This window comes from Notolepis coatsorum (assembly GCF_963971535.1).
Source record: "Notolepis coatsorum genome assembly, chromosome: 4".
NCBI lineage: Eukaryota > Metazoa > Chordata > Actinopteri > Aulopiformes > Paralepididae > Notolepis > Notolepis coatsorum.
The window spans coordinates 181233231-181258594 of record NC_140168.1 but is presented as its reverse complement, the minus strand read 5'-3'; the positions used below and the strand labels follow the sequence as shown (position 1 = coordinate 181258594).

The following is a 25364-nucleotide window of genomic DNA, read 5'->3' as shown; positions in this document are numbered from 1 at the left end:
CAGGCCAGACAGCCTCATCAGGTCAGACAGCCTCATCAGGCCAGACAGCATCATCAGGTCAGACAACCTAATCAGGTCAGACAGCCTCATCAGGTCAGACATCAGGCCAGACAGCCTCATCAGGCCAGACAGCCTCATCAGATCAGACAGCCTCATCAGGTCAGACAGCCTCATCAGGTCAGACAACCTCATCAGGCCAGACAGCCTCATCAGGCCAGACAGCCTCATCAGGTCAGACAGCCTCATCAGACCAGACAGCCTCATCAGGTCAGACATCAGGTCAGACAGCCTCATCAGGTCAGACAGCCTCATCAGGTCAGACATCAGGTCAGACAGCCTCATCAGGTCAGACAGCCTCATCAGGTCAGACAGCCTCATCAGGTCAGACAGCCTCATCAGGCCAGACAGCCTCATCAGGTCAGACATCAGGTCAGACAGCCTCATCAGGTCAGACAGCCTCATCAGGTCAGACATCAGGCCAGACAGCCTCATCAGGCCAGACATCAGGTCAGACAGCCTCATCAGGTCAGACAGCCTCATCAGGCCAGACATCAGGTCAGACAGCCTCATCAGGTCAGACAGCCTCATCAGGTCAGACAGCCTCATCAGGTCAGACAGCCTCATCAGGTCAGACATCAGGTCAGACAACCTCATCAGGCCAGACATCAGGTCAGACAGCCTCATCAGGTCAGACATCAGGTCAGACAGCCTCATCAGGTCAGACATCAGGTCAGACAACCTCATCAGACCAGACATCAGGTCAGACAGCCTCATCAGACCAGACATCAGGTCAGACAACCTCATCAGGTCAGACAGCCTCATCAGGTCAGACAGCCTCATCAGGCCAGCCATCAGGTCAGACAGCCTCATCAGGTCAGACAGCCTCATCAGGTCAGACAGCCTCATCAGGCCAGACAACCTCATCAGGCCAGACATCAGGCCAGACAGCCTCATCAGGCCAGACAGCCTCATCAGGTCAGACAGCCTCATCAGGCCAGACAGCCTCATCAGGCCAGACACCAGGCCAGACAGCCTCATCAGGTCAGACAGCCTCATCAGGCCAGACAGCCTCATCAGGTCAGACAGCCTCATCAGGCCAGACAGCCTCATCAGGCCAGACAGCCTCATCAGGTCAGACAGCCTCATCAGGTCAGACAGCCTCATCAGGTCAGACAGCCTCATCAGGTCAGACAGCCTCATCAGGTCAGACAGCCTCATCAGGTCAGACAGCCTCATCAGGCCAGCTCATCAGGATCGAAGCTTCGAAGTATTTAAGACAGCCCTACGGGCTACCATAGTTAAAACGTGCGTTGTGTTGTACAAACTGCTAACGTTATGGCAAGATGTTTGTAGGCCTATGTAATGTTAATGGCTATGTTTTTAAAGTCGTAATGAAGATTGATTTATATTGCACTTTCCATTTACACAAACTGACTAGCACCTACAGTGCTGCTGCTGCCTGCAGCCTGGCTCCGTGCCAAATGATTTATTTTTTTATTATTTGCGCATCCCCTGAACTGTACAATACACAGATGCCCCGAACCGTGGTGGTCGTGCCGAACGGTGTACGGTTCAAATGCGTATCGTTCCACCTCTACAAAATAGTAATTAGTTGCAGCCCTAGTGTGTGTGTATTTGTGTGTGTGTACACGTATGCATGTGGCAGAGAGGGAGAGCAATTGTGCGTGTGTGTCTCCGTTAGGGCTGGGCGATATGGCCTCTAAATGATATCGCAATATCTTTTGGCCATATCACGATACACGATATATATTGCGATATTTTGACATTTCCTCTAAAGCACTTAAAAATGCTTGATTTAACCCTTTGATGCATACAGTCACGTATGATGATTATAATAAGTCCCTGACTCCCTGCAACATATGTTTGCATTATTAAACCATGAAGATGCTTTAAAAATAATTAAATGAAAATGTACTAAGAGTAGTCTACTGACACACTAATAAAAAAAAAAAATTTACATCTAAGACAATTTATATAAAAACTCTTGGGTGCCTAAGACTTTTGCACAGTACTGTGTTTTCTATCCACTTTAGCCAAACACACACACATATATGTATGTATGTATGTATGTATGTATGTATGTATGTATACACACACTAGAAATGCCCCGATAACGTTTTTTTGCCACCGACACCGATCACCGATAGTCTATGAGCCATATCGGCCGATACACTGCCGATACCGATCGTTTTTGGTTTTATAAAATGTATTCTTTTTTATTAAATATATAATACATTTTCTTTATTTTTTTTTTTATATATATATTATATAATTATACTTGTAGTTGTATTATCTGCGAGACATCGCCACCACGCAACAAGTCAAAATGCTGGCTATCTGCAAACAGCTCCACTGTCTGTATGTATACTCTGCTTTGGTCAAATCACATTCAGCATGCCCTCATCCACGCGCAGCCTATGCAACATTGTACCCCGGATGTATCTAGGTTCCCTAGATAGATGAAACTTCCCTTCTCAACCAACCCATTGATAACAACCCATATAATAGCCGTGTTTATGTTGTTTTTGCTCGTCTTCTTGTATATAGTGTAATAGTTATATTTAGTTCGTTTGTTACGTTTGTTAGTTCGTTAGTTTAAACTTTAGGATAGTTGTAACGTTAGTTTAGCTTCGTTTTAACGTTAGATAATGTACAAAATAAACGTCTTTCCGGTGTTTTATTTTGAAACACCCCGACCGGAAGTATTTATGATGCTTCGCTATCTGCTTGTGTAGTCCAGTTCTGTGTTTGTTCAGTTGGTGTCTGTAGATTGTTGGTGAACAACTAACTTTAGGTTAGTTTTAACGTTAGCTAGCAGCAGGGATGGACGCAGTTGTGCAAATGCAGGCAGCTACAGGCACTCGAGGAAGAGCTGCTGAATTTTATCGGCAGGAGAGCTCGTCAAAGCCGCATATCCCTGTGGTGTGGTCGTATAGGCACGAAAGTGCAGCTCGAACTACCTGTTGTATTAAATTAATTGATTGCTGTTTAACTTGTCCGTGTCCAGTCCTTTCGATTAGCCCCATCGTTCATTGTAAACAATGATGCATGTAATTATATTAACGTTACTGTGTTGTTGTAGCTATGTTAATAAATTCTGAATGGCATTAACGTTAGCTGGCTGGCTACAACGAATTCTCACAAGCTGGCATGGTAAAATATCAACACCAGTCATGGGTATACTGTTTTCTAAATTGTGGAGGCTTTTAATCGTCAAGGTAAGAGGATTTGAAGGCGTATGCTATGGAAGTCCCCTGCGGCTCCACTTTGTTGAAATGTACATAACTAGGGCTATAGGATAACCACTGCTTAATTCGCAATTTTTTTTATTAGTTTGTCATGACAAACCAATTACATAATCCAACATGTGTATAAGAAACTAACATATTCCAGTTAACGGTATATTTTTTTAACGATTCGTTACGGTGAAATCAATACTTCCATTTCTTTTTTCTTTTTTTTTAATCTTTTTCCCCCCTCCTTTTTCCTCCGATTTTCTCCCATCCCAATGTTAGTCGTTATGCCAATTCCCAATCCCCTTCCTGGTCGCTGCGCACTTACCCCCCACAGTCGGTCTGGGAGAGTGGAGGCTACCACGTGCTTCCTCCGACACACGTCCAGCCAATCAACCGCTTCTTTTCACCTGGCAGCGCGGATTCTCACTGAGAGGGCGTAGCGTGTGGAAGGATCACACTATCCCACTTAGATCCTATCCGCGCTTAGCAGGCGCCCCGACCGAACTGTAGGAGTCGCTGTTTACAACGACCCGGACCCACCCCGCCAGCTTCTCCCACAGTCTAATACTGCCAATTGTATTAGTGTGAACGGCCAGCCAAGCTGGTGACAACCCCGGAGCTGTGAGCTGGATTCGATTCGCGTATCGAGCCGCTCCGGGGTTGGTGACGAACGCAATCTCCGTTACGCCACCTGACCGCCCCAATACTTCCATTTGTATAAATTACGTTAACTCGAGGATAGTATTCCTGCCTGCGGGACCAATATTATTCTATGACAGCCCCGCCCCCATTCACTAACCAACCAATCAGTTGGTTTGTCAGTACGGTGCAGAATAGCACAATTGCCATGCCATCTCTCAAAACATACAAGTAATCCTAACCAGCCAATGGCATGGTGAAAAATATACACCATCAATGCGTTTACCTGCTATTAACCTCAGGGCCATCACGGTCAAGCCAAAGCAGACCTCCTCTAAAGAAGTCCAACAAATAAAATTAGCTTTCCTAAATGTCAGATCACTGAATAATAAAACTCTTAGTAAATGATCTGATTAAAGAAAATAACTTAGATTGCATCTGCCTAGTAGAGACATGGCTAAATAATGACACAGCTACATCAATAATGATAGAAGCTTGTCCACCAGACTATAACTTTTTTCAAATACCCAGAAAAAATAAAAGGGGCGGAGGAGTTGCAGCAATCTTCTCCTCAAAACTCTTGTTTAGAATCACAGAACTAGGCGAGTTCATGTCAATGGAATATCTTGCCATTGAACTAAAAACAGAATCAACTATTATTGTCACAATATACCGCCCGCCTAGACACTCACCAGTATTTATACAGGAGCTCTCTGAACTGATCTCACTATGTGTTACCGGATATGATAAGGTGATCCTAAATGGAGACCTGAACATCCATTTTAATAAGAAAACAGACTCAAACTATGGAACTAAAAAATCTACTGGATAGCTTTGACCTAATGCAGCATATAACAAATGCAACTCACCGGCTTGGGAATACACTAGACTTAGTTATAACAACAACCGGGCTAAGCATAACAAATATCTCAATAACTGAATTACCTCTCTCCGACCATCACTGTATATTTTTTGATACTCAAATAACCCTTACTAAAACAAAAAAAGAAATCATAGTTAAAAAGAGGCTCCTAAACGACAAAGCTGAATCAAAGTTCATTGATCTTATCAGACCACATGAACCACACAATCATGACAGCTCTCTAAATGAAATGGTAGAAAATCTCAATGATGCAATGTCATCTATATTAAATTTTGTCGCCCCATTAAAAACAAAAAAGAAGAAAACTAAAGCCTCGCCCTGGTTAAACTATAATACGGTCAACGAAGAAAAAAGGAAATGTCGTGCAGCGGAGCGAAAATGGAGAAAAACAAAAACCACCATATGCTGTGATATATACAAAGATGCTTTAACTGCTTATAATAAAACCATCCGCTTAGCAAGGAAAGATTACTTCTCTAAAATCATTACAGAAAATGCTGGAAACTCCAGAATCCTCTTTTCCACTATTAATGTACTACTCAACACTGCCCCTACACCTCCTCAGTCATCAACGGTTAAGTGTGAAGAACTTGCACTATTCTTTAACAACAAAATAACCTTGATCAGGGCCAGCATTACTCATGATGGAAATAAAGTTGATTGCGGCAAACCGTGCAATGTAACCATGAGAAGTTTCACATGCATCACATTAGATGTACTCTGCAAAACTGTCTCAGAATGTAACTCCTCCACCTCAGACATTGACCCTATACCTACAGCTTTCTTCAAACGGGTATTTAATAGTGTTTCAAGCCCTGTGCTAGATATCATAAACACTTCCCTTAGGACTGGTATTTTCCCAGATGCCTTTAAAACAGCAGTTGTAAAGCCATTACTAAAAAAACCTAACTTGGATAGTAATGAAATGGCAAATTATCGTCCAATATCCAACCTACCATTCATTAGTAAAGTACTTGAAAAGATAGTTTCAGTTCAAATAAATTCCTTTCTTGAAGAAAACAACATCTTAGAAGAATTTCAGTCAGGATTCAGAAAATATCATAGCACTGAAACTGCCCTCACCAAAATAATCAGTGACCTCAGACTAAACTCTGACGAGAATAAGATCTCCATCCTTATCCTGTTAGATCTCAGTGCAGCATTTGATACAATCGATCACGATATTCTAATCGATCGTCTTGAAAACCATGTCGGTTTCTCAGACCATGTGCTAGGCTGGTTTAAAACGTACATCAGAGGGAGGAAATTCTATGTTAAACTAGGAGATCACATGTCTGATATATACGACAACAACTATGGAGTTGCACAAGGGAGTTGCTTAGGTCCTTTACTCTTCTCCCTTTACATGTTACCGCTGGGTGATATCATCAGAGAACATAATGTAGATTTCCATAGCTATATATACATATCTGCTGAACCAAATGATACAGCGATTAGCTCCATTACAGACTGCTTACTGGCAATAAATAAATGGATGAGTAAGAACTTCCTGAAACTAAACGAGAACAAAACTGAAATTCTAATTATCGGCTCCAAAACTAAAAAAGAAACATTAATAAAGAACCTGGGGGGACTAACCCCTTGGATCAAATCTGAGGTCACTAGTCTTGGGGTTGTCATAGATTCAGAACTGAACTTCAATTCTCATATTAGCAAAGTGACGAAAACATCGTTCTTCCATCTCAGAAATATAGCAAAAGTACGACCATTTATTAATCAGAACGATGCTGAGAAGCTAATTCATGCATTCATATCTAGCCGGTTAGACTACTGTAATGCACTTTTCACAGGTCTCCCTAAGAAAACCACAGAGAGGCTTCAGCTAATCCAAAACTCTGCAGCCCGACTGCTAACTAGAACCAAAAGGAGAGAGCACATTAGTCCAGTCTTAGCCGCTTTACACTGGCTTCCTGTAACATTTAGAATTGACTTTAAGGTCCTTCTCCTTACATACAAAGCTCTAAATGGACAGGGACCTAGCTACATCGCCAACACTCTAATAAATTACACACCAGCAAGAACACTGCGATCATCAGCTGCTGGACTACTAGAGGCTCCCAGAAGCAGTCAAAAGAGGATCGGTAATGCAGCCTTTATCAACTATGCCCCAAAACTATGGAACAAACTACCCCAAAACATCAGGGAAGCCAACTTGCTAGACATCTTTAAAAGACAGCTTAAAACCTATCTCTTTGCTCAGGCATTTCACTGATAGATATCTGCTACCACCTAGTGGCAAGAGGAAACATCAGGGATATCCTGACACAACTTGTATTTATTCTTACCCTGCCTACTCTTTTACACTGCCTATCAAATTCATGTGTCGGTTATTGCACTTTTTACCTCTTACTGATGACTATTTTTAAACTGAATCATTTTAAACTATTCTTATTATTTGCTATGCTCGCTCATGCCTGTATTTTTTATGTCCGTCGGTTATTGCACTTTTTAATTACTGAATAGAGAGCCTATTAGGATGCTAGATCCTAATGTGAAACACTATGCTTATGGCAGATCAATCAGCATGGATTGTCTGTAAACTTTAATACATGGCAGTTTGGTTTGTTAGAACAGACTGTAATCTTATGCTTATGGCAGATCAATCAGCATGGATTGTCTGTAAACTTTAATACATGGCAGTTTGGTTTGTTAGAACAGACTGTAATCTTCACTTGCTTATGGCAGATCAATCAGCATGGATTGTCTGTAAACTTTTCACTTGCTTATGGCAGATCAATCAGCATGGATTGTCTGTAAACTTTCACTTGCTTATGGCAGATCAATCAGCATGGATTGTCTGTAAACTTTATGCATTGTTGTCACTTGCCATATCTTGCTATGCTCGCTCATGCCTGTATTTTTTATGTCCGTTCTATTTTATAATTTTTATTTTATTTTATTTTATTTTTATTTTACTATTTTTAAACTGAATCATTTTAAACTATTTTTACTATTTGTGTTACTGAAAACTGTAAGCGGAGAGCCTATTGGGATGCTAGATCCTAATGTGAAACACTGTGATTCTACCTGTCTTATCTTTTTATGCTCGCTTATGCCTGTATTTTTTACTGTTGTGAAGCACTTTGACCTGCAACCTCTGTATGAAAAGTGCTATACAAATAAAGTTATTATTATTATTATTATTATAATCAACGCAACGGTTGTTCAGATTAGATTTGGGTGAAAGGTACGCATGAGAGAGAAGTCAGCGAGTGAGAACTCTGCTGAGAATTGGATCATGTTTTCCGTGCATGTCTTGGATCGAAAATAAAGCATTATCGGAATTCACCTATCTCATATTTATACTGAATATCGGCCGATACCGATCGCTGGCCGATCGATCGGGGCATCCCTAATTTTCACACTACTGTGAGAAAATAATAATCACACACAAAGGGACAATGGCTTATAGCAGACTTAATGATTTTAGAATATTTCAGATAATGAAATTAAATGTTAAATGTATATCATCAACTATCCAGTTAGTATTTATACTGTAACGTTTGGCTACATTAAATCATTGAGAGAGCCAGCCCCCCCCCCCCCCCCCCCCCCCCCCTCGGGTTTTGTTCCAGGTTTGCGTTTTGAGCGTCTAAGCTGCCGTAGGTGATGATGTCACACTCGATCAACTCTCATTGACGTTCACAACACAGGAAGAGTTGAACACACGGAGATTGAAACTGGATGCATTGCCCGATATAAAGAAACGAATAACCAATAAATATTAAGTTATGTTTAAACCTCTGTTTACATTTACATTTAGTCATTTAGCTGACGCTTTTATCCAAAGCGACTTACAAGTTCTGTGCGACAAGACAGCAAGAAGGGTACAACTCTATCAGCTGAGTAACAATGTTCATCAAAGTGTTGCGTGTTACAGTGTAGGTTAGTTTATTAGGACAAGTGCATGACATTAAGGTTAGTCTGTTGTCAAGCGTCGTCAATATAACCCACCCCCTTTCCTCACAAATGGAACTAGTGTTTTGGAGTCCGCTTTGAGCGTTTCCAGGGTTAGCAGCTAACGCTAGTTAGCTTAGCCTAGTCATGGGATAACTTAGTTAGCAGCTAACGTTAGCCCATTGCTCGCGTCAATTAAATTGCATGTCATTAAAGGTCCGGCTAGTCTGTGTCTAATGAAATTACAATTGCATGTCATTTAAGGTCCGCGCTGGTCTGTGTCTATAATGAAATGAGGACAGCTCTGCGCTAAAGCAAGTCTCATCTCAGCCGCGACAACATATACCGTAATTCCTCTAATAGTAACCGGGTCTCAAATACAAGCCGGGTCTCTATTAATGGCCGGGTGCGCTCTTGAGCTAAGCAATTATAAGCCGGCCTCCTAATACAAGCCGGGTTACTAATATACTGAGCTGCATACTGAGCTAGTTACTTGATTTCACTTTGAAAACGTTGAAATGACCAGTGACCACCTGTAATTGGACTGTTTACTATTTCATACAGTACTTGGTTTCAATAAATGAACCCAGTACATTTGACTGGGTTCAAACTGACACAAAATGTTGATTTATTCATTATGATCAGTTTGAAAATTTGAAATATAGGCCTCCCTCTTATACAGGCCTCCTCCTAATACAAGCCTGGTACCCGCTACAGTTGAAACAAATACAAGCCGGGGTTACTATTAGAGGAATTACGGTACTCGATGTTCACAATATAGTAATTTACTACATCTCATGTAGAACAAGCCGCGATACATAGAGTATACTCGATATATTGCCCAGCCCTAGTCTCTGTGCGCTTTCATGGCAAACCTTCATGCGAGTTAAGCCTTAAGGTCCCCCTATTTTTTTTTTTTTTTGATCCACTTTTTCTCCCATTTTTCTATATTTTCTCCCATCCCAATTTCGTATCATCCAATTCAACCCTCCCCTGTCACGAACGCTGTTTCTTGCCTCCCACAAGCCGGCTGCAATGTGGACTAAGTCATACATAGCACAAGTCCCCTCCGGTACTTGAGGTAACAGCAGTCGCATCTTTTCACCTGCGCAGCTCGACCTCTCAGTGTCGAGGAGTAACGCGTGGGAGGCTCACGCTGCCCCCGACACTTCCTGATTCTACTGCGCAGGCGCACCAACCGACTTGTAGGAGTCGCTTGTTCACAACGTTCGATCCCCACCCTTCAGTTTTCCCTCCCCGTAATACGGCCAATGTGTATTACTGCGGACGACCAGCCAAACTGAAAAACAATGTGGAGAGCTGGATTCGAACACGCGAATCCTAGCGTCTCCACACTGGTGGCGAGTGCCTTAGACCACTACACCACCTAGCCGCCAAGGTCCCCCTATTTCTTTATCATAAATCTATCAATAGAGACCGTATTAGATCCCCAATTATCATATCATGGGGTATCATTGGAAAGCCACACTCATTGGCTACAACCCTTTGCAAAGATTTTCGAGATCGCCAAATGATTGATGGAGCTAGAGCCCCGGGAGTGGTAATGTGTACTTTTGCGTACTTTGGGGCACGCCTCACATATCGGCATGTAACTCGAGAACCACTGAACGGATTTTGTCACCTGAAAGGGCAATCCACAGGCAACAAATAGGGCTCTAATCCCGTCTATATATTGTATTAAAAGAAATGCACACCCGAGCCACTAGAGGTCGGCAAAGAATCGTCCACATGTGGGCCCTTGGATGTTAAGAGGTTAATGTTTTTAAATATTTTTTTTTGTAGCCAAGCGTAAAGACCATAACCCTATCAAAAACAGTGGTCAAGGGCGGTCAGGTGGCGTAGCGGAGATTGCGCTCGTCACCAACGCAGGATATGCTGGGTTCAAGCCCAGCTCTCTGCGTTGTCACCAGCTTGGCTGGCCGTTCACACTAAAGGCCCTCCCATAGTCGAGCAGACTGTACACAGAGCAGACTCCGCGGAGGTCCGCGCGGACTCTTGAGCTTTGATCTCAGCGGACAGCAGACCCACAGGTGCGAAGCTACTATTTTCTGACGCGCGGACATCCGCGCCGCTGACTTGGTGTCACACAAAACGCTGCTCGGCGTTTTGGTTGACATCGAACTGCATTTAATGTGACGCCGATCTGCATTTTACTCTGACCACTCGCTCCGTGCCAAGAGAGATGTTTGAATGGCTTTTCTAAATGAAGTGTGTAAAATTGCCAGTTTTATTTCGAAATATTGGAAACGGAGATAACATAGAATGTTATCTCCGTTTCCAATATTTTTAAATAAAACTGGTGCTTTTATTTCATGCAATGCGTGTTTCATTTCAGCACCACGCGCTGTCCACCTCAAGCCTATACGGTACATTGCATCTCGCTACCTGTTATTCAAGTGCGTAAAACTTTTTTTGTGGGAAATGTAGTAAAACTGGTGCGAGAAATGTAGTTAGACCGCGGACGTCCGCTGAGATCTGCTCGACTATGAAAGCTCAAAGAGCCGCGCGGACCTCCGCGGAGTCTGCTCTGTGTACAGTCTGCTCGACTATGGGAGCACCTTAATACAATTGGCAGTATTAGGGGGTGGGGAAGCTGGCGGGTGGGAATCTGGCGTTGTGGACAGCGACGCCTACAGGTCAGGTCTCGGCGCTTGCTAAACGGGGCAGGACTTGGTGGAGATAGCGTGCCCTCCCACGCGTTACACTTCACCAATGAGAGTCCTCGCTGCCAAGTGAAAAGACGTCACTGGCTGTCGCCGCACGTCTCGGAGGAAGCGTGCGATCGACTCGGGACGCCCTTGTACCGACTCGTAGGAGAACATGCATACAGCAGCCAGGTAGGGGAGGGGGGGGGGAATTGGCACAACGACTAATTGGGACGGAGAGAAAATCAGAAAATTAAAAAAAGATTTATCGGAAATACGAATTTATCGGAAAATGCTAATTATCGTAAAAACCGCAAGGAAATGACTCAATCCAGATTCAACCCTGCCATTGGAAAGAGGAGCATTTCCCCTATCCATAGATGTATGATTTGGCCATAATAAGGTCAAGGTCAAGTTCAAGGTCAAATATGAATTTATAATTAAAATCGATTATCATTAATTACTGTATCTACAAATCCTTCTGTTTAATCATCTTCCATTTATTCATTTGCTTAGATTTTGTGTACACATGATCTCAATAAGGTGGTGAATGAGCTCAGTGAGCATTTTCTCGTACCCCACAGATTTAACATTATCAAAGATGCAAAAATCATAAATCATAATTTATATTCTCCTTTTCTTCATTACAATTTACTAGGGCTGACCTTCTAAGCTTTTTTTGGCAATCGAAGCTTCGGGGCCGAGCTTCGATTTTAATTCGAAGCTTCGGGGAAAAAATTAAATAAAAAATACATCAACTATAATTTTTTTTTAATTTTTTATCTTATGTTGTGAGACTTGTACAGCACTTGGATTGGATTAATTAATTAAGTAGCCCCTTTCGTGACTGACGCAGCCAACAAGGTTTCACTCGGCTGCGCTGCCTGGGTGCAGTGGGGCTGCTCTCACAGCCAACGACATGACATTACATAATTATGTTGCAACCTTCGTCTATCAAGCAAACAATTATATTATATTTAATTTATAATTATATCAGACAATGCACCTACAAAAGCAGATGATTACAATTAAATTAGCCAACTTGGTAACACATTAGTCATAGCAGCATAGGCATAGCCTTATTAATGTTTTGTGTGGCGTCGCCGTCGTGTACAACGATACTTACGTTTTTTAGGTGATTTGACAAAGTTGTTGTAGAGTTGTGATATGCCATTTTCTTCTGGCATATCTGGCACTCGGCTTTTTGGGCATTGTCTTTGCATATTTTAAAGTGTAACCACACGTCTGATGACCTTGTTGTTGTCCTTGTTGTTTTCAACACAGATAATACTTTCGTTTCATTGGAATGGAGGCGGGAAGCGCCGCTTACTTTCGTTTCATTGGAATGGAGGCGCAAGATTTTTATTTATTTTTTTAAACTTCGATATTTCTTTTATGTTCGAAGCTTGTGCCATCGAACGAAGCTTCGAAGTATTTAAGACAGCCCTACAATTTACTCAGCCTAGTAACAGACACAATATTTCTGACACTGGAAATACATACCCCCAGGTCCCTAGATGTTGCTAGATACCAAGAACATGCAAATTGACCTTGCAGACGTGGAACAATCTTCCATTTACTTAGGCATGTACAGGCACCTTTAGGTGAAATACAGCCTACAGCTTAACAGGTTAATGTGAACAATATGCTATTTAAGTCTCAAGTTGAAGGCAAACTTTGAATCATCTTTAACCCCTTCAGGTGTTATGATCCCAATGAGAGATAGAATCATCTTTAACCCCTTCAGGTGTTATGATCCCAATGAGATAGAATCATCTTTAACCCCTTCAGGTGTAATGATCCCAATGAGATAGAATCATCTTTAATCACTTCAGGTGTAATGATCCCAATGAGATAGAATCATCTTTAACCCCTTCAGGTGTAATGATCCCAATGAGATAGAATAATTTTTAACCCCATCAGGTGTTATGATCCCAATGAGAGATAGAATCATCTTTAACCCCTTCAGGTGTTATGATCCCAATGAGAGATAGAATCATATTTAACCTCTTCAGGTGTTATGATCCCAATGAGAGATAGAATCATCTTTAACCCCTTCAGGTATAATGATCCCAATGAGAGATAGAATCATCTTTAACCCCTTCAGGTGTAATGATCCAAATGAGAGATAGAATTTTCAACGGCTGTTGAATGTGCTTGAATTCCAAAAAATATACATCTGCAATGGTTAATAAAACCGTGAGTGAGAGAGAGAGAGAGTGAGAGTGAGACACCGACCTGCTCCTCAGAGAGTGGTAGCCAGTATATACAGGGGGCTGCTTTGGTCTTGCGGAACAAATCGTCCAGGAGTTTGGCGGGAGGCTCGTCTGGTTTCTCTGTGGAAAGACACAACATCAGTCAAGATGAAGCAGGTGCAGCGTCTACATCTATGATGGAGAACCTTTCCTCACGTGTGAAAGCATAGTGTGTGTGTAGCGTGTGGAAGCATAGTGTGTGTGTGTAGCGTGTGGAAGCATAGTGTGTGTGTAGCGTGTGGAAGCATAGTGTGTGTGTAGCGTGTGGAAGCATAGTGTGTGTGTAGCGTGTGGAAGCATAGTGTGTGTTAGGGCTGCACAATTTTGGGAAATAATTAGGAATGTCCGATATTATCAGCCGATATTGGCATTCAAATGTGATGTCGGAAAATATCTGTATCGTTTTTTTTTTTTTTTTTTACATGTCTATAACCTTTATTTACCCAGGCAAGCAAGTAAGAACAAATTCTGATTTTATTTATTGTCAAAAGTATGCATAATGTTGTGTTAATTCCACAACAAGAGATATGTAATGTTAATTACCTGAAATTATTCTGTTTTTTGGGGGGGGAACCCTGCATACCGTAATTCCTCTAATAGTAACCGGGTCTCAAATACAAGCCGGGTCTCTATTAATGGCCGGGTGCGCTCTTGAGCTAAGCAATTATAAGCCGGCCTCCTAATACAAGCCGGGTTACTAATATACTGAGCTGCATACTGAGCTAGTTACTTGATTTCACTTTGAAAACGTTGAAATGACCAGTGACCACCTGTAATTGGACTGTTTACTATTTCATACAGTACTTGGTTTCAATAAATGAACCCAGTACATTTGACTGGGTTCAAACTGACACAAAATGTTGATTTATTCATTATGATCCGTTTGAAAATTTGAAATATAGGCCTCCCTCTTATACAGGCCTCCTCCTAATACAAGCCTGGTACCCGCTACAGTTGAAACAAATACAAGCCGGGGTTACTATTAGAGGAATTACGGTATAATCGGTATCGGTTGATATCGGTATCGGAAATTAAGAGTTGGACAATATCGGTATAGGTAAAAAAAAAGACAATATCGAGCATCCCTAGAAATAATCTAATTGCGATTTTTCGGACAGATATTGCGATTAGATTTGCAATTATAATTATTTATTGTTTTTAAGCAGTCCCACAGAGGTTTATTGTAAAATGCAGCTTGCATCTGGCCTACTCGTGGGTCTGTTAGGGACACAGAGCCTGAAAATGTTTCTTTTTACCTGGGAATTGATACCGGTACCCAACGGTACCTTTTTTTCTGTACTTTACTCTCCCTCTCTTAACACATCCTGCGCCAATACCGTTGTACGACGTGTTTCAAGTTCATGCGAATTCTGCCAATCCACGGCGTACAATGTTATTGAGATCATATTTCATTTTTTCGCCATGTTATTCATAATTCCCTCACAGAGCCTGGTCTGATGCAGTGGGACTCGGCACAACTCTGCAACGCTTCAATACTGCCCCCTGGTGGATGATCGGCGAGTTGCCAAACCGGAAATGGCCGAGTCGACCTCGGTGCGTCTCCGAAATGCGTCCGGCACTCGCATATTGTTGCGGGACTCTAGCCACACACCGTGGATATGGATCGCTGCCATAACTCAATAATCGACATGATTTGGGCGAGTATTATTATTATACAAACCGGAAATAGATCGACTCGATCACAGTCAAATAAGTGGGATCTTTTTGCTCCAGTCCCATCGCCCAACGGTAAGAGGACGCTAACGTTACTTTCAGCCTGTTTGTTTATTATTATCCATGCAAACTGCTCTGATCAATATATCACCCATACAACATAAAGCATTTAACGACGATCACGGAATTATAAACGACCCCCCCCCCCCCCTCCGTTCATCCGTGCATGATCAGTCATAACGTTTAGGATCATGTACAGTTGAAATTTGTTATATAGCGTGGATCGGCAACAAACGGCATTTGATAATCTATATATGCCTATATCTCACGTTCTAGGAATTACTGCAGAAAACGATAAAAACATATTTATATTCTAGACAGTATTTTCGTATGAATGAAAAAGTTAAATGTTACTACATCCTGAACGATAGATAATCGATGTTGAATGGGCCATAGTAATGTCAATTTAGCAATACAATTTAAAAAGTTATAGCCCTGCAAAGAAGGTGAACATCTCCATAGACTTAGTGCTGGCAGAGAATGGTATAAGATGCTCAAATTGCGTGGCAGGGAATGTGTTAAGTCTAAACTTCACAACACACAATCTAAAACCCCTTACCTCCCTCTCCCAAACCGTTCCTAGAACCATTTTTTTTATGTTGCATGATCATGTATATTTATTTTGTATTATAATTTTTTTTATGTTTAAATATCAACATTATCTGGCAATCCTCTGTAAATAAAAAAATAAAATAGTAAATACTATCAAACTCCTCTGATGTCAGACCAGATATGAGACGCATGTAGTGCACACAAACATAAAAGGAGAATGGCTTAAATGATTTTAGAATAATGAAGTTAAATGTTTATTATTATGTTTGTGGGGCGGCGTGGCTCAGGGGTAGAGCGGGGCGTCCAATGATCGAAGGGTTGGTGGTTCGAATCCCGCTCAAGCCCATGTCCATCCCATTGCCGTTGTGTCCTTGGGCAAGACACTTAACCTACTTGCCTCGTATGCATGTGAATGAATGTTGGTGGTGGTCGGAGGGGCCGTAGGCGTTGATTATTCGCCACGCTTCCGTGAGTCTGCCTCAGGGCAGCTCTGGCTGCAATTGTAGCTTACCACCACCGGTATGACTGTGTATGAACGAATAATGGACTCTGTGAAGCGCTCTGGGTCAGAGCAACAGTCAGTCAGAGAAGAGCGCTATATAAATCCAATCCATTATTATTATTATTATTATTATCATCAACTATCCAGTTTGTTTTTATAGTGCAACGTTTTTCTACTTAAACATTAATTGAACCAGTAGAGAGAGAGAGAGAGAGAGAGAGAGAGAGAGACTATTCATGTAGACCAGGGGTAGGCAACCCTAGGCACGCGTGCCTGCATAGGCACGCGGGGGCATTTTCATAGGCACAGGGGGCAGCATAAAAATATATATATTAAAAAAAAATTGTGCTTTGAAATATTAGTGAAATATTTTGCACTGTTGTCGCATTTATCTTGTTGAAATCCTCCCACAGGTTCTTTTTACTACCACATATTTAATTGAGACCCTTTATTTGTTTATTATTTTCAATTTAGCTGGAAATACATTGCTACATCATTCAGTAACATTTGCAGAGCCTTATAACAAAAACATTATTACGGTCACCATTGTGACCAGTGGGATTAATCAACAAATTGTATTATTTATTTTTCTATTTCATTGAACATTGCACATGTTAAAAGCCATTTTTTTAACTCAAAATGTGAGTATTACCAAGTCAACTTGTGTTCTTAAAACAATGACAATAAACATAGTTTTATTAGGTTGAAATAATGTGGTTGTATACTTATTTTTCTGTTAACTTATTATGGATTGAAAACTGAAAACCTTAATGCACAGTAACTGAACTCAATATTTTTAAGTTCTGGTAACTTATTGTTATTTATTTTTTTACAGTGTAGTCTTGCGATCAATCAACACTTATTTACACGATATACCTCACATTCACCCTCCATTCACATCCTGGTGTTCTCCTGGTGTTCTCCATTAGGCCTGTAATGGCACTCCATGTCAAAAAGGTTGCTGACCCCTGATGTAGACTATTCTGCTTTGTGTTTACATGTGATGTATTGTATACATGCACTTTTATTATGTTCTTGTGTGATGTATCGCACATTTTATTGCTGTGTGATGTATTGCAAATGTTATTGCTGTCATCTTGGCCAGGTCTCCCTTGCAAAGGAGATCTTGTATCTCAATGGGACTTCCTAGTTAAATACATAAAAAAAATATATATAATTTATTGCAGACTTTGCGATTAGCTAATTGCATCATTTCAAAATCACGATTTCGATTTAAAATCGATTAATCGTTCAGCCCTGTGTGTAGCGTGTGGAAGCATAGTGTGTGTGTAGCGTGTGGAAGCATAGTGTGTGTGTAGCGTGTGGAAGCATAGTGTGTGTGTAGCGTGTGGAAGCATAGTGTGTGTGTAGTGTGTGCCGTCTTGTCTAATCTCTGTACACCTCTGGCTGCACCAATAAACAAATACCTGTGAATTTATGGCATTTACAGAATTAAGTGGTTCAGATTCCGAAAAGAAAAAATAGGGACACGCCCACCCCCCCCTTCTCGTCAGACTTCCTCTCCTTGCTCTTCTCCCTCCTTCTCGTCAGACTTCCTCTCCTTGCTCTTCTCCCTCTCCCTCCTTCTCGTCAGACTTCCTCTCCTTGCTCTTCTCCCTCTCCCTCCTTCTCGTCAGACTTCCTCTCCTTGCTCTTCTCCCTCTCCCTCCTTCTCGTCAGACTTCCTCTCCTTGCTCTTCTCCCTCCTTCTCGTCAGACTTCCTCTCCTTGCTTTTCTCCCTCCCTCCTTCTCGTCAGACTTCCTCTCCTTGCTCTTCTCCCTCTCCCTCCCGCGTCTCTACAATTCGTAGCCGCATTTCTGCAGACCCCTCTCTGATTGGTTGAGCTCCATTTCTGCAGACCCCTCTCTGATTGGTTGAGCGAAGCCCCTCTCTGATTGGAAATGTACTACCAGATTCGCGTATAACGTTATTTCGCATGACTTCGCGGTTTATTCATAACGTTATGCACATTTCACAACACAGCCAGCTGTCAGAAACTGTACATTGTAACGTTGTTATTTCGCGGCCTGCCCATTTGATGTTCCCAAATCATATTCAGAAAGTATCACAGAGACTTCTATTGACCAAGGAATTAGTTATTATTAGTAAGACACAACATTTCCGTAGCAATTGACCACCAGACTCTCTCTTAAGGCATTAACTGGGTTAATTAATATAAATGTTATATTGTAACTGTCTAATTACACATTGGTTCCGAAACATGTATGTTCCAGGCTGCGAAGCCGGCGAGTGATTATTATTGGTTTTTAATGACAAACTAATTACATAATCCTATCCAACATATGTGTAAAGGCACACACAACATATTCCAGTTAACGGTATATTTTTTTAATGATTCGTTATGGCGTAATCAATACTTCCATGCGTATAAATTGCGTTCGCGACCTCCATGTTTTGGGGCTATTCATCAGAAAACTCGGATCCGGGATTCGGCTCCCATCCGTCGGGCAACAACTGTGGGTTTTCAGCCTCTCTCTCTGGAGCTTAACGGAGTTTCGACTCCTGGCTAGAGGAGCTTGTCGCGGCTCATGCGCATGCGCGCGGCCAATCAGAGAGGGGTCTGCAGAAATGGCCTCAACCAATCAGAGAGGGGTCTGCAGAAATGCGGCTACGAATTGTAGAGACGCCTCCCTCCCTCCTTCTAGTCAGACTTCCTCTCCTTGCTCTTCTCCCTCCCCCCTCACCCTTCTTGTCAACTTCCTCTCCTTGCTCTTCGCCCTCTCCCTCCCTCCTTCTCATCAGACTTCCTCTCCTTGCTCTTCGCCCTCTCCCTCCCTCCTTCTCATCAGACTTCCTCTCCTTGCTCTTCGCCCTCTCCCTCCCTCCTTCCTGTCAGACTTCCTCTCCTTGCTCTTCGCCCTCTCCCTCCCTCCTTCCTGTCAGACTTCCTCTCCTTGCTCTTCTCCCTCCCCCTCTCACCCTTCTTGTCAACTTCCTCTCCTTGCTCTTCGCCCTCTCCCTCCCTCCTTCTCATCAGACTTCCTCTCCTTGCTCTTCACCCTCCCCCCTCTCACCCTTCTCGTCAGACTTCCTCTCCTTGCTCTTCTCCCTCTCCCTCCCACCCTTCTCGTCAGACTTCCTCTCCTTGCTCTTCTCCCTCTCCCTCCTTCTCGTCAGACTTCCTCTCCTTGTTCTTCTCCCTCTCCCCTCTCACCCTTCTCGTCAGACTTCCTCTCCCTCCTCCCCTTCTCGTCAGACTTCCTCTCCTTGCTCTTCTCCCTCTCCCTCCCCTTCTCGTCAGACTTCCTCTCCTTGCTCTTCTCCCTCTCCTTCTCGTCAGACTTCCTCTCCTTGCTCTTCTCCCTCTCCTTCTCATCAGACTTCCTCTCCTTGCTCTTCTCCCTCTCCCTCCCCTTCTCGTCAGACTTCCTCTCCTTGCTCTTCTCCCTCCCCCCTCTCACCCTTCTCGTCAACTTCCTCTCCTTGCTCTTCGCCCTCTCCCTCCCCTTCTCGTCAGACTTCCTCTCCTTGCTCTTCGCCCTCTCCCTCCCGTCAGACTTCCTCTCCTTGCTCTTCGCCCTCCCACCTCTTGTCAGACTTCCTCTCCTTGCTCTTCGCCCTCTCCCTCCGCCCTCTCACCCTTCTCGTCAGACTTCCTCTCCTTGCTCTTCGCCCTCTCCCTCCCGTCAGACTTCCTCTCCTTGCTCTTCGCCCTCCCACCTCTTGTCAGACTTCCTCTCCTTGCTCTTCGCCCTCTCCCTCCCCCCTCTCACCCTTCTCGTCAGACTTCCTCTCCTTGCTCTTCGCCCTCTCCCTCCCGTCAGACTTCCTCTCCTTGCTCTTCGCCCTCCCACCTCTTGTCAGACTTCCTCTCCTTGCTCTTCGCCCTCTCCCTCCCCCCTCTCACCCTTCTCGTCAGACTTCCTCTCCTTGCTCTTCGCCCTCTCCCTCCCGTCAGACTTCCTCTCCTTGCTCTTCGCCCTCCCACCTCTTGTCAGACTTCCTCTCCTTGCTCTTCGCCCTCTCCCTCCCCCCTCTCACCCTTCTTGTCAGACTTCCTCTCCTTGCTCTTCGCACGCTCCCTCCGCCTCTTCTCACGATCCCTGGATCGGGACCGTCGACCCTCCTCCCCCGGCCGGGCGAACTCGCGGATCTTATCCCGGTCCCACTCCCGCTCGCCCCGGGCCCTCTCGCGCCGCTGCATCTCCCTCTCCCGCTCCGCCCACTGGTCCCGCACGCCTATGACGCCCCTCTCCCTCTCTCGGTCCCGTTCCTGCATCAGTGGGGGCAGCCGGGGCAGGGGGCCCACCGGCGGGAGAACCGGGCGTTCCTCGATGACTCGCTCTGGCTTCAGCAGACCTCTGTGGAAGTCCAACTACGGGAAGAGGAAGAGGACAAATGAGTGACGAGGGGCATTTTTTAACGGGGCATTCAAATCAAACATTTCCCCCCAGAGTGCCATCTACCCATCCAGATTTCCGTTTCAGTGTGATTTGCCTAATTTTGGTGATTTCTGCCGTCACTCCAGTACAATGGAGCCAAATGTCACTCAGTTTGTGTTGCTCAAAACACCCAACAAATACATTTGAAAAACTCAAAAATGAACGTCTCTTTACAGAAATCATGACCCGGTTACTCAAGTAATCCACAGACCTTATTGTGAGCAGTTTCATATAGGAACTATTTTAGGATTGGTGCGTGAGGAGTTAGTGTGTGAGGAGAAGACTCCATGATACACAACAATGGCAGAGGATTTATCAATATTTTGGATTTAAACACCGCAGCTCGACCGGAGAGGAGCTCAGAGGACCAGTCCAGATCAGCAAAAGTATGTTTGCGTGTTTTTTCTTCTTCTCTCGGATCAGCTGCGAGGGGAAAGTGACGCGGCCGCGTTGGTGTGTGTGTGTCTTTCCATTGGTTAACATTATTAGGCGAACAAGAAAACTATGAACATTTTCAGCCTATTGTAATGACCCTGCTGTGTTACAGTTACATACAAATATCATTCATTCATGGTTTAGTTTCAGGCACACCTGTAGTAAGGGGAGGGGAGGAGGCGAGAAACAGCCCAGTGCAGACTAGTGTGCAGTTGTTCATTTGTTCCATCCGCTTGTCATCATGCCTTTACAAATTTGTTCCATCCGCTTGTCATCATGCCTTTACAAGCTTCAACGTTTTATTAATAATCTAAACGTTAAATGAATGACCTTCTGTGTTAAGACCGTTAGTAAGCCAGTGTCAAGTAAAGATATTGAGCATACATTTGTAAAATGTGCAACCCTAGTTTCACCTAGTGGTATGAGACATATTCGTCGTATGGCTGGATGTACCGAACTGTGACGTCCGTACCGTGAAGTCCATACCGTAAAGTCGCTGGACGAATACACGTACCGTTACACCCCTAATAGACACTGTTATGTCTTATTCCTATTACTTGTATTATTGCACAATCGCTGCGGGCATGACCTCCCACATGACTTGACTTGATGCCGAATGTCTTAACCGTGCAACGGAAGTAGTTCTGCAACCGTGCACTGGAATTAGTTCTGTAACCGTGCAACGGTGCACTGGAATTAGTTCTGTAACCGTGCAACGGTGCACTGGAAGTAGTTCTGTAACTGTGCAACCATGCACTGGAAGTAGTTCTGTAACCGGGCAAATGGAAGTAGTTCTGTAACGGTGCAATGGAAGTAGTTCTGTAACGGTGCAATGGAAGTAGTTCTGTAACGGTGCAATATAAGTAGTTCTGTAACGGTGCAATGGAAGTAGTTCTGTAACGGTGCAATATAAGTAGTTCTGTAACGGTGCAATATAAGTAGTTATGTAACGGTGCAATGGAAGTAGTTCTGTAACCGTGCAATGGAAGTAGTTCTGTAACCGTGCAATGGAAGTAGTTCTGTAACGGTGCAACAGAAATAGTTCTGTAACCGTGCACTGGAATTAGTTATATAGTCGTACTGGCGAATCGCGTCCTGCTCTTCGCCATCGAGATGTACCTCATCTCCAGTACCTACTGTACTTCATTAAACGAATAAACAAATGCACCCAGCATCTGACCAGGCCCCGCCCTAGTGACGTAGTACTAGGCGTGGTCACCACTCGCCCTTCCTCTATTTCGTTTCCATCATGGCGGATGCTTGCACCCTGTGAACTAGTGTTATGAAAAGTTTAGAGAAATTGTGCAATGTTGAGTGTTTACCGGAGATTTGCCAACCCCTGGAATCTTCGCGCCATGTTCCAACAACACGTTGGGTCTATCCTGGTGTTTCCTCGTCTTGTGGCAGCAGATCGAGGGACAGCGTGCGAGGTTTGGCTATCGAGCCAACTCGTACACAGGTAGGCTCTGTGTCATCAGGCATTAACGCTGGTGTTAGTAATGCGGCTGGTTGTTTTAGACAACCGAGTTGTGTGTCGGCGCCAGGGGCGGGATGTCTGGGTGAACGTCCCTCTGAGTTGGACGTTTTCCAGGCGATCTTGGAGCGCGCTGCTAACACTAATGCTATAATGCTGGGTCACTGTTTTAATGTTCCCCACGGTGGGATGTCACCGCTTTTCCCTCCTCTTAACCGGTTCATTGATGAAGGTCAGTCGGTAGCTAATGTGGGGGGTTTTGCCGAGTCTTATTTACCCTTTTTACGGGTGAACGGGTTGACAACAGGGCGCAGGGCGGGTGGCCTGTTATTTTTCTACAACGGAGTTCGGTGATTTGCGAATCTGATTGGCCAGTGTCGTGACATGTACGCCCAATCGTGGGACCGCAAGTTTCTACACTGGTTAGGCTTAGGCGCTCGTTCGAAGTCGGTTAAGGTTAGAGTTTGTCTTAGAGCATGGCAATAGAACGCCTGCCCTGATTCCGACGGTTAAGCTTAGGCACTCTTTCGAAGTTGGTTAAGGTTAGAGTTTGTCTTAGAGCATGGCGATAGAACGCCAGGTGCTTTGCAGGCTGTTCGAAGCGGAAATGGGCAAAGACACAGCTCGTCACGCTATTGGGCACACATGTCACATGACCAGAAATGTCAGTGGCCAATCAGATTTGCAAATCGCAGAACTCCGTTGTAGAAAATATAGACGCGGGCGGGTGTGCCGTGGCTAGAGAGCCAGGTAGCATCGATCCTGTGCCCCGGCGGAGTTGAACGGTGTCCCACCCGGAAGCCGACGCTTGAGAGCAGGTCGGCCCGGCAGGTGGCAGTATGGACTGAGTTATACTGCTACAGGATGGAATTTAGCGGCGGCCAGTGTTGTGGCTCAGCCGACTGCTTTTCTGTCCACATTAGCGTCGGGTAGTGGGGCTACAGGACCAGCCGACGCTGAAAACATTTTGCATGTTTTTGGTGTTAGAGATCTTGACTCAGTCGCAAGCTATAACTGTGGGGAGGATTAGGATGCTATCAATGCTTGTTAATAGGCATTTCTGGTTGGAGCAGTCTCCTCTTGGGGAGAAAGAAAGGTTTCTTCTCCTCACGGCTCCTCTTTCCGCGGAAGGACTCTTTGGTCGTTCTGCTGAGACGCGGGCGGTTGTTGACCTAGGTCCCACACCTAGCCAGAGGTTGGAGCACGGCCTCGTCAGCGACTGTGGCGAGGCCCTCGACAGGCGGCCATGTTTCCCCCGCCAGTGGTACCCTGGGCGTCGAGTCAACAGGTGTCCACAAGGTTGACAGCCTTGGCGGCCGAGGGATCGGCCATGGTGGATGAGCTCGGCTTGGAATATACAAGCCGTCGCCGTCCTGCCGCGAGCAGCCCGCTCCCCGATCACTCCCTCCCCCGTCACCAGCGGAAAAGGGGCTCTGATCGTTTTCCTTTGGCTGCAGGCTGCGAGCCTTCATTGAAGCGCATGCGGCCCCACGTTTCGCTTCTCATGGGGACAGGGGCTGACACCCAGTTGATGGCTGAGCCTGGGTCTGTCCGTGAGAATGTTGTGCTGTCACGTGGCTCCCTCGCCACGCGTTGTGCGATTGGTGAGCCTGGTGTTACGGCTGCCACTGTCGACGGTGGTCAGCAGGGGGACTCGAGGCCTCTTCGAAAGAATGCTCAGCACGGGTTACCCCGACCTCACCTTCGCCAGGCGGGGTATCACGTTGATGCCTCCCACTCCCTCAAGATCGGCAGTGGTCTGAAAAGAAGAGGCGCGCGTGATTTGGGTGGTAGCAATATCACTGCAGGGCTACGGTGTGTAGGAACCCATGGGGTCCTCACGCCTTGCATGTCCGGCTGCAGAACAACTCATCAGCATGTTCTGGAGGGGTGTTCAGTGGGGGAGCGTGTGTCACCTAGTTTGATGTCAGCTTCTCCCGTATCAAACCGGCCCTTTGTCAGGGTCCCCCCTTGGGTGCGAACGCCCTGCCCGCACAGCGGGAGGGACCGGGCCGCGTGAATATTAAAGGCAACCAACTTGTGTTCGGCTTTTCTCTGATTGGACGCGCCCCCCCGCCCCCACGCGCAGGCAAGCGCAGCCGTCCCACGTCCCAAATGAAATCCAAAGAGCAAGCGCGGCAGCGCGGGCAACCAACTTGTGTAGTGTTGGGCTGCTGTTCCAACGCACTTGTGTTGGGCTGCGGTAGCAGTGGAGCGCTGCTGACTGATTATTATGTTTCGCGTTTTTATACAGTTATGAAATAATAAACACTGTTAGGACTCGCAATAATAAACACTGTTACGACTGTCTGACTCTTAATAATAAACACTGTTAGGACTATCTGACTCTTACTAATAAACACTGTGTTAGGACTATAAACACTGTTAGGACTATCTGACTCTTAATAATAAACACTGTTACAGTGTTAGGACTATCTCGAGTCACGCGTCACTACTGTAACTAGAAACTCTGGGTGTCACTGTACATCAGTAACGTTATTTCGCGTTTTTAACGTCAGCGGGGCGATGCTGTGGTTTGTCCCCGGCTAACGTGCACCGCCGCCGGCTCTACTCGGTCCAGCTCCAGCAGCAGCGGCCGTTCCTCCGTTGTAGAACGAAGCCCTTCAATGACCGCGCTCTCATA

At 44.7% G+C, this 25364-nt stretch overlaps 1 protein-coding gene across 1 annotated transcript in view; it reads right to left on the bottom strand.

Annotated features, from left to right (window-relative positions):
- Positions 1-25364, bottom strand: part of acin1b (apoptotic chromatin condensation inducer 1b) — a gene marked incomplete at its 3' end in the record, with an annotated part of 119406 nt that overhangs the window by 9257 nt on the left and 84785 nt on the right. Inside the window, exons 15-16 of the mRNA XM_084312175.1 lie at positions 20411-20744; positions 13602-13699 (exon numbers count right to left, since the gene is read on the bottom strand). Of these exons, the coding sequence (XP_084168301.1) occupies positions 13602-13699; positions 20411-20744 (432 nt within the window). The remainder of the gene's footprint in view (positions 1-13601; positions 13700-20410; positions 20745-25364) is intronic.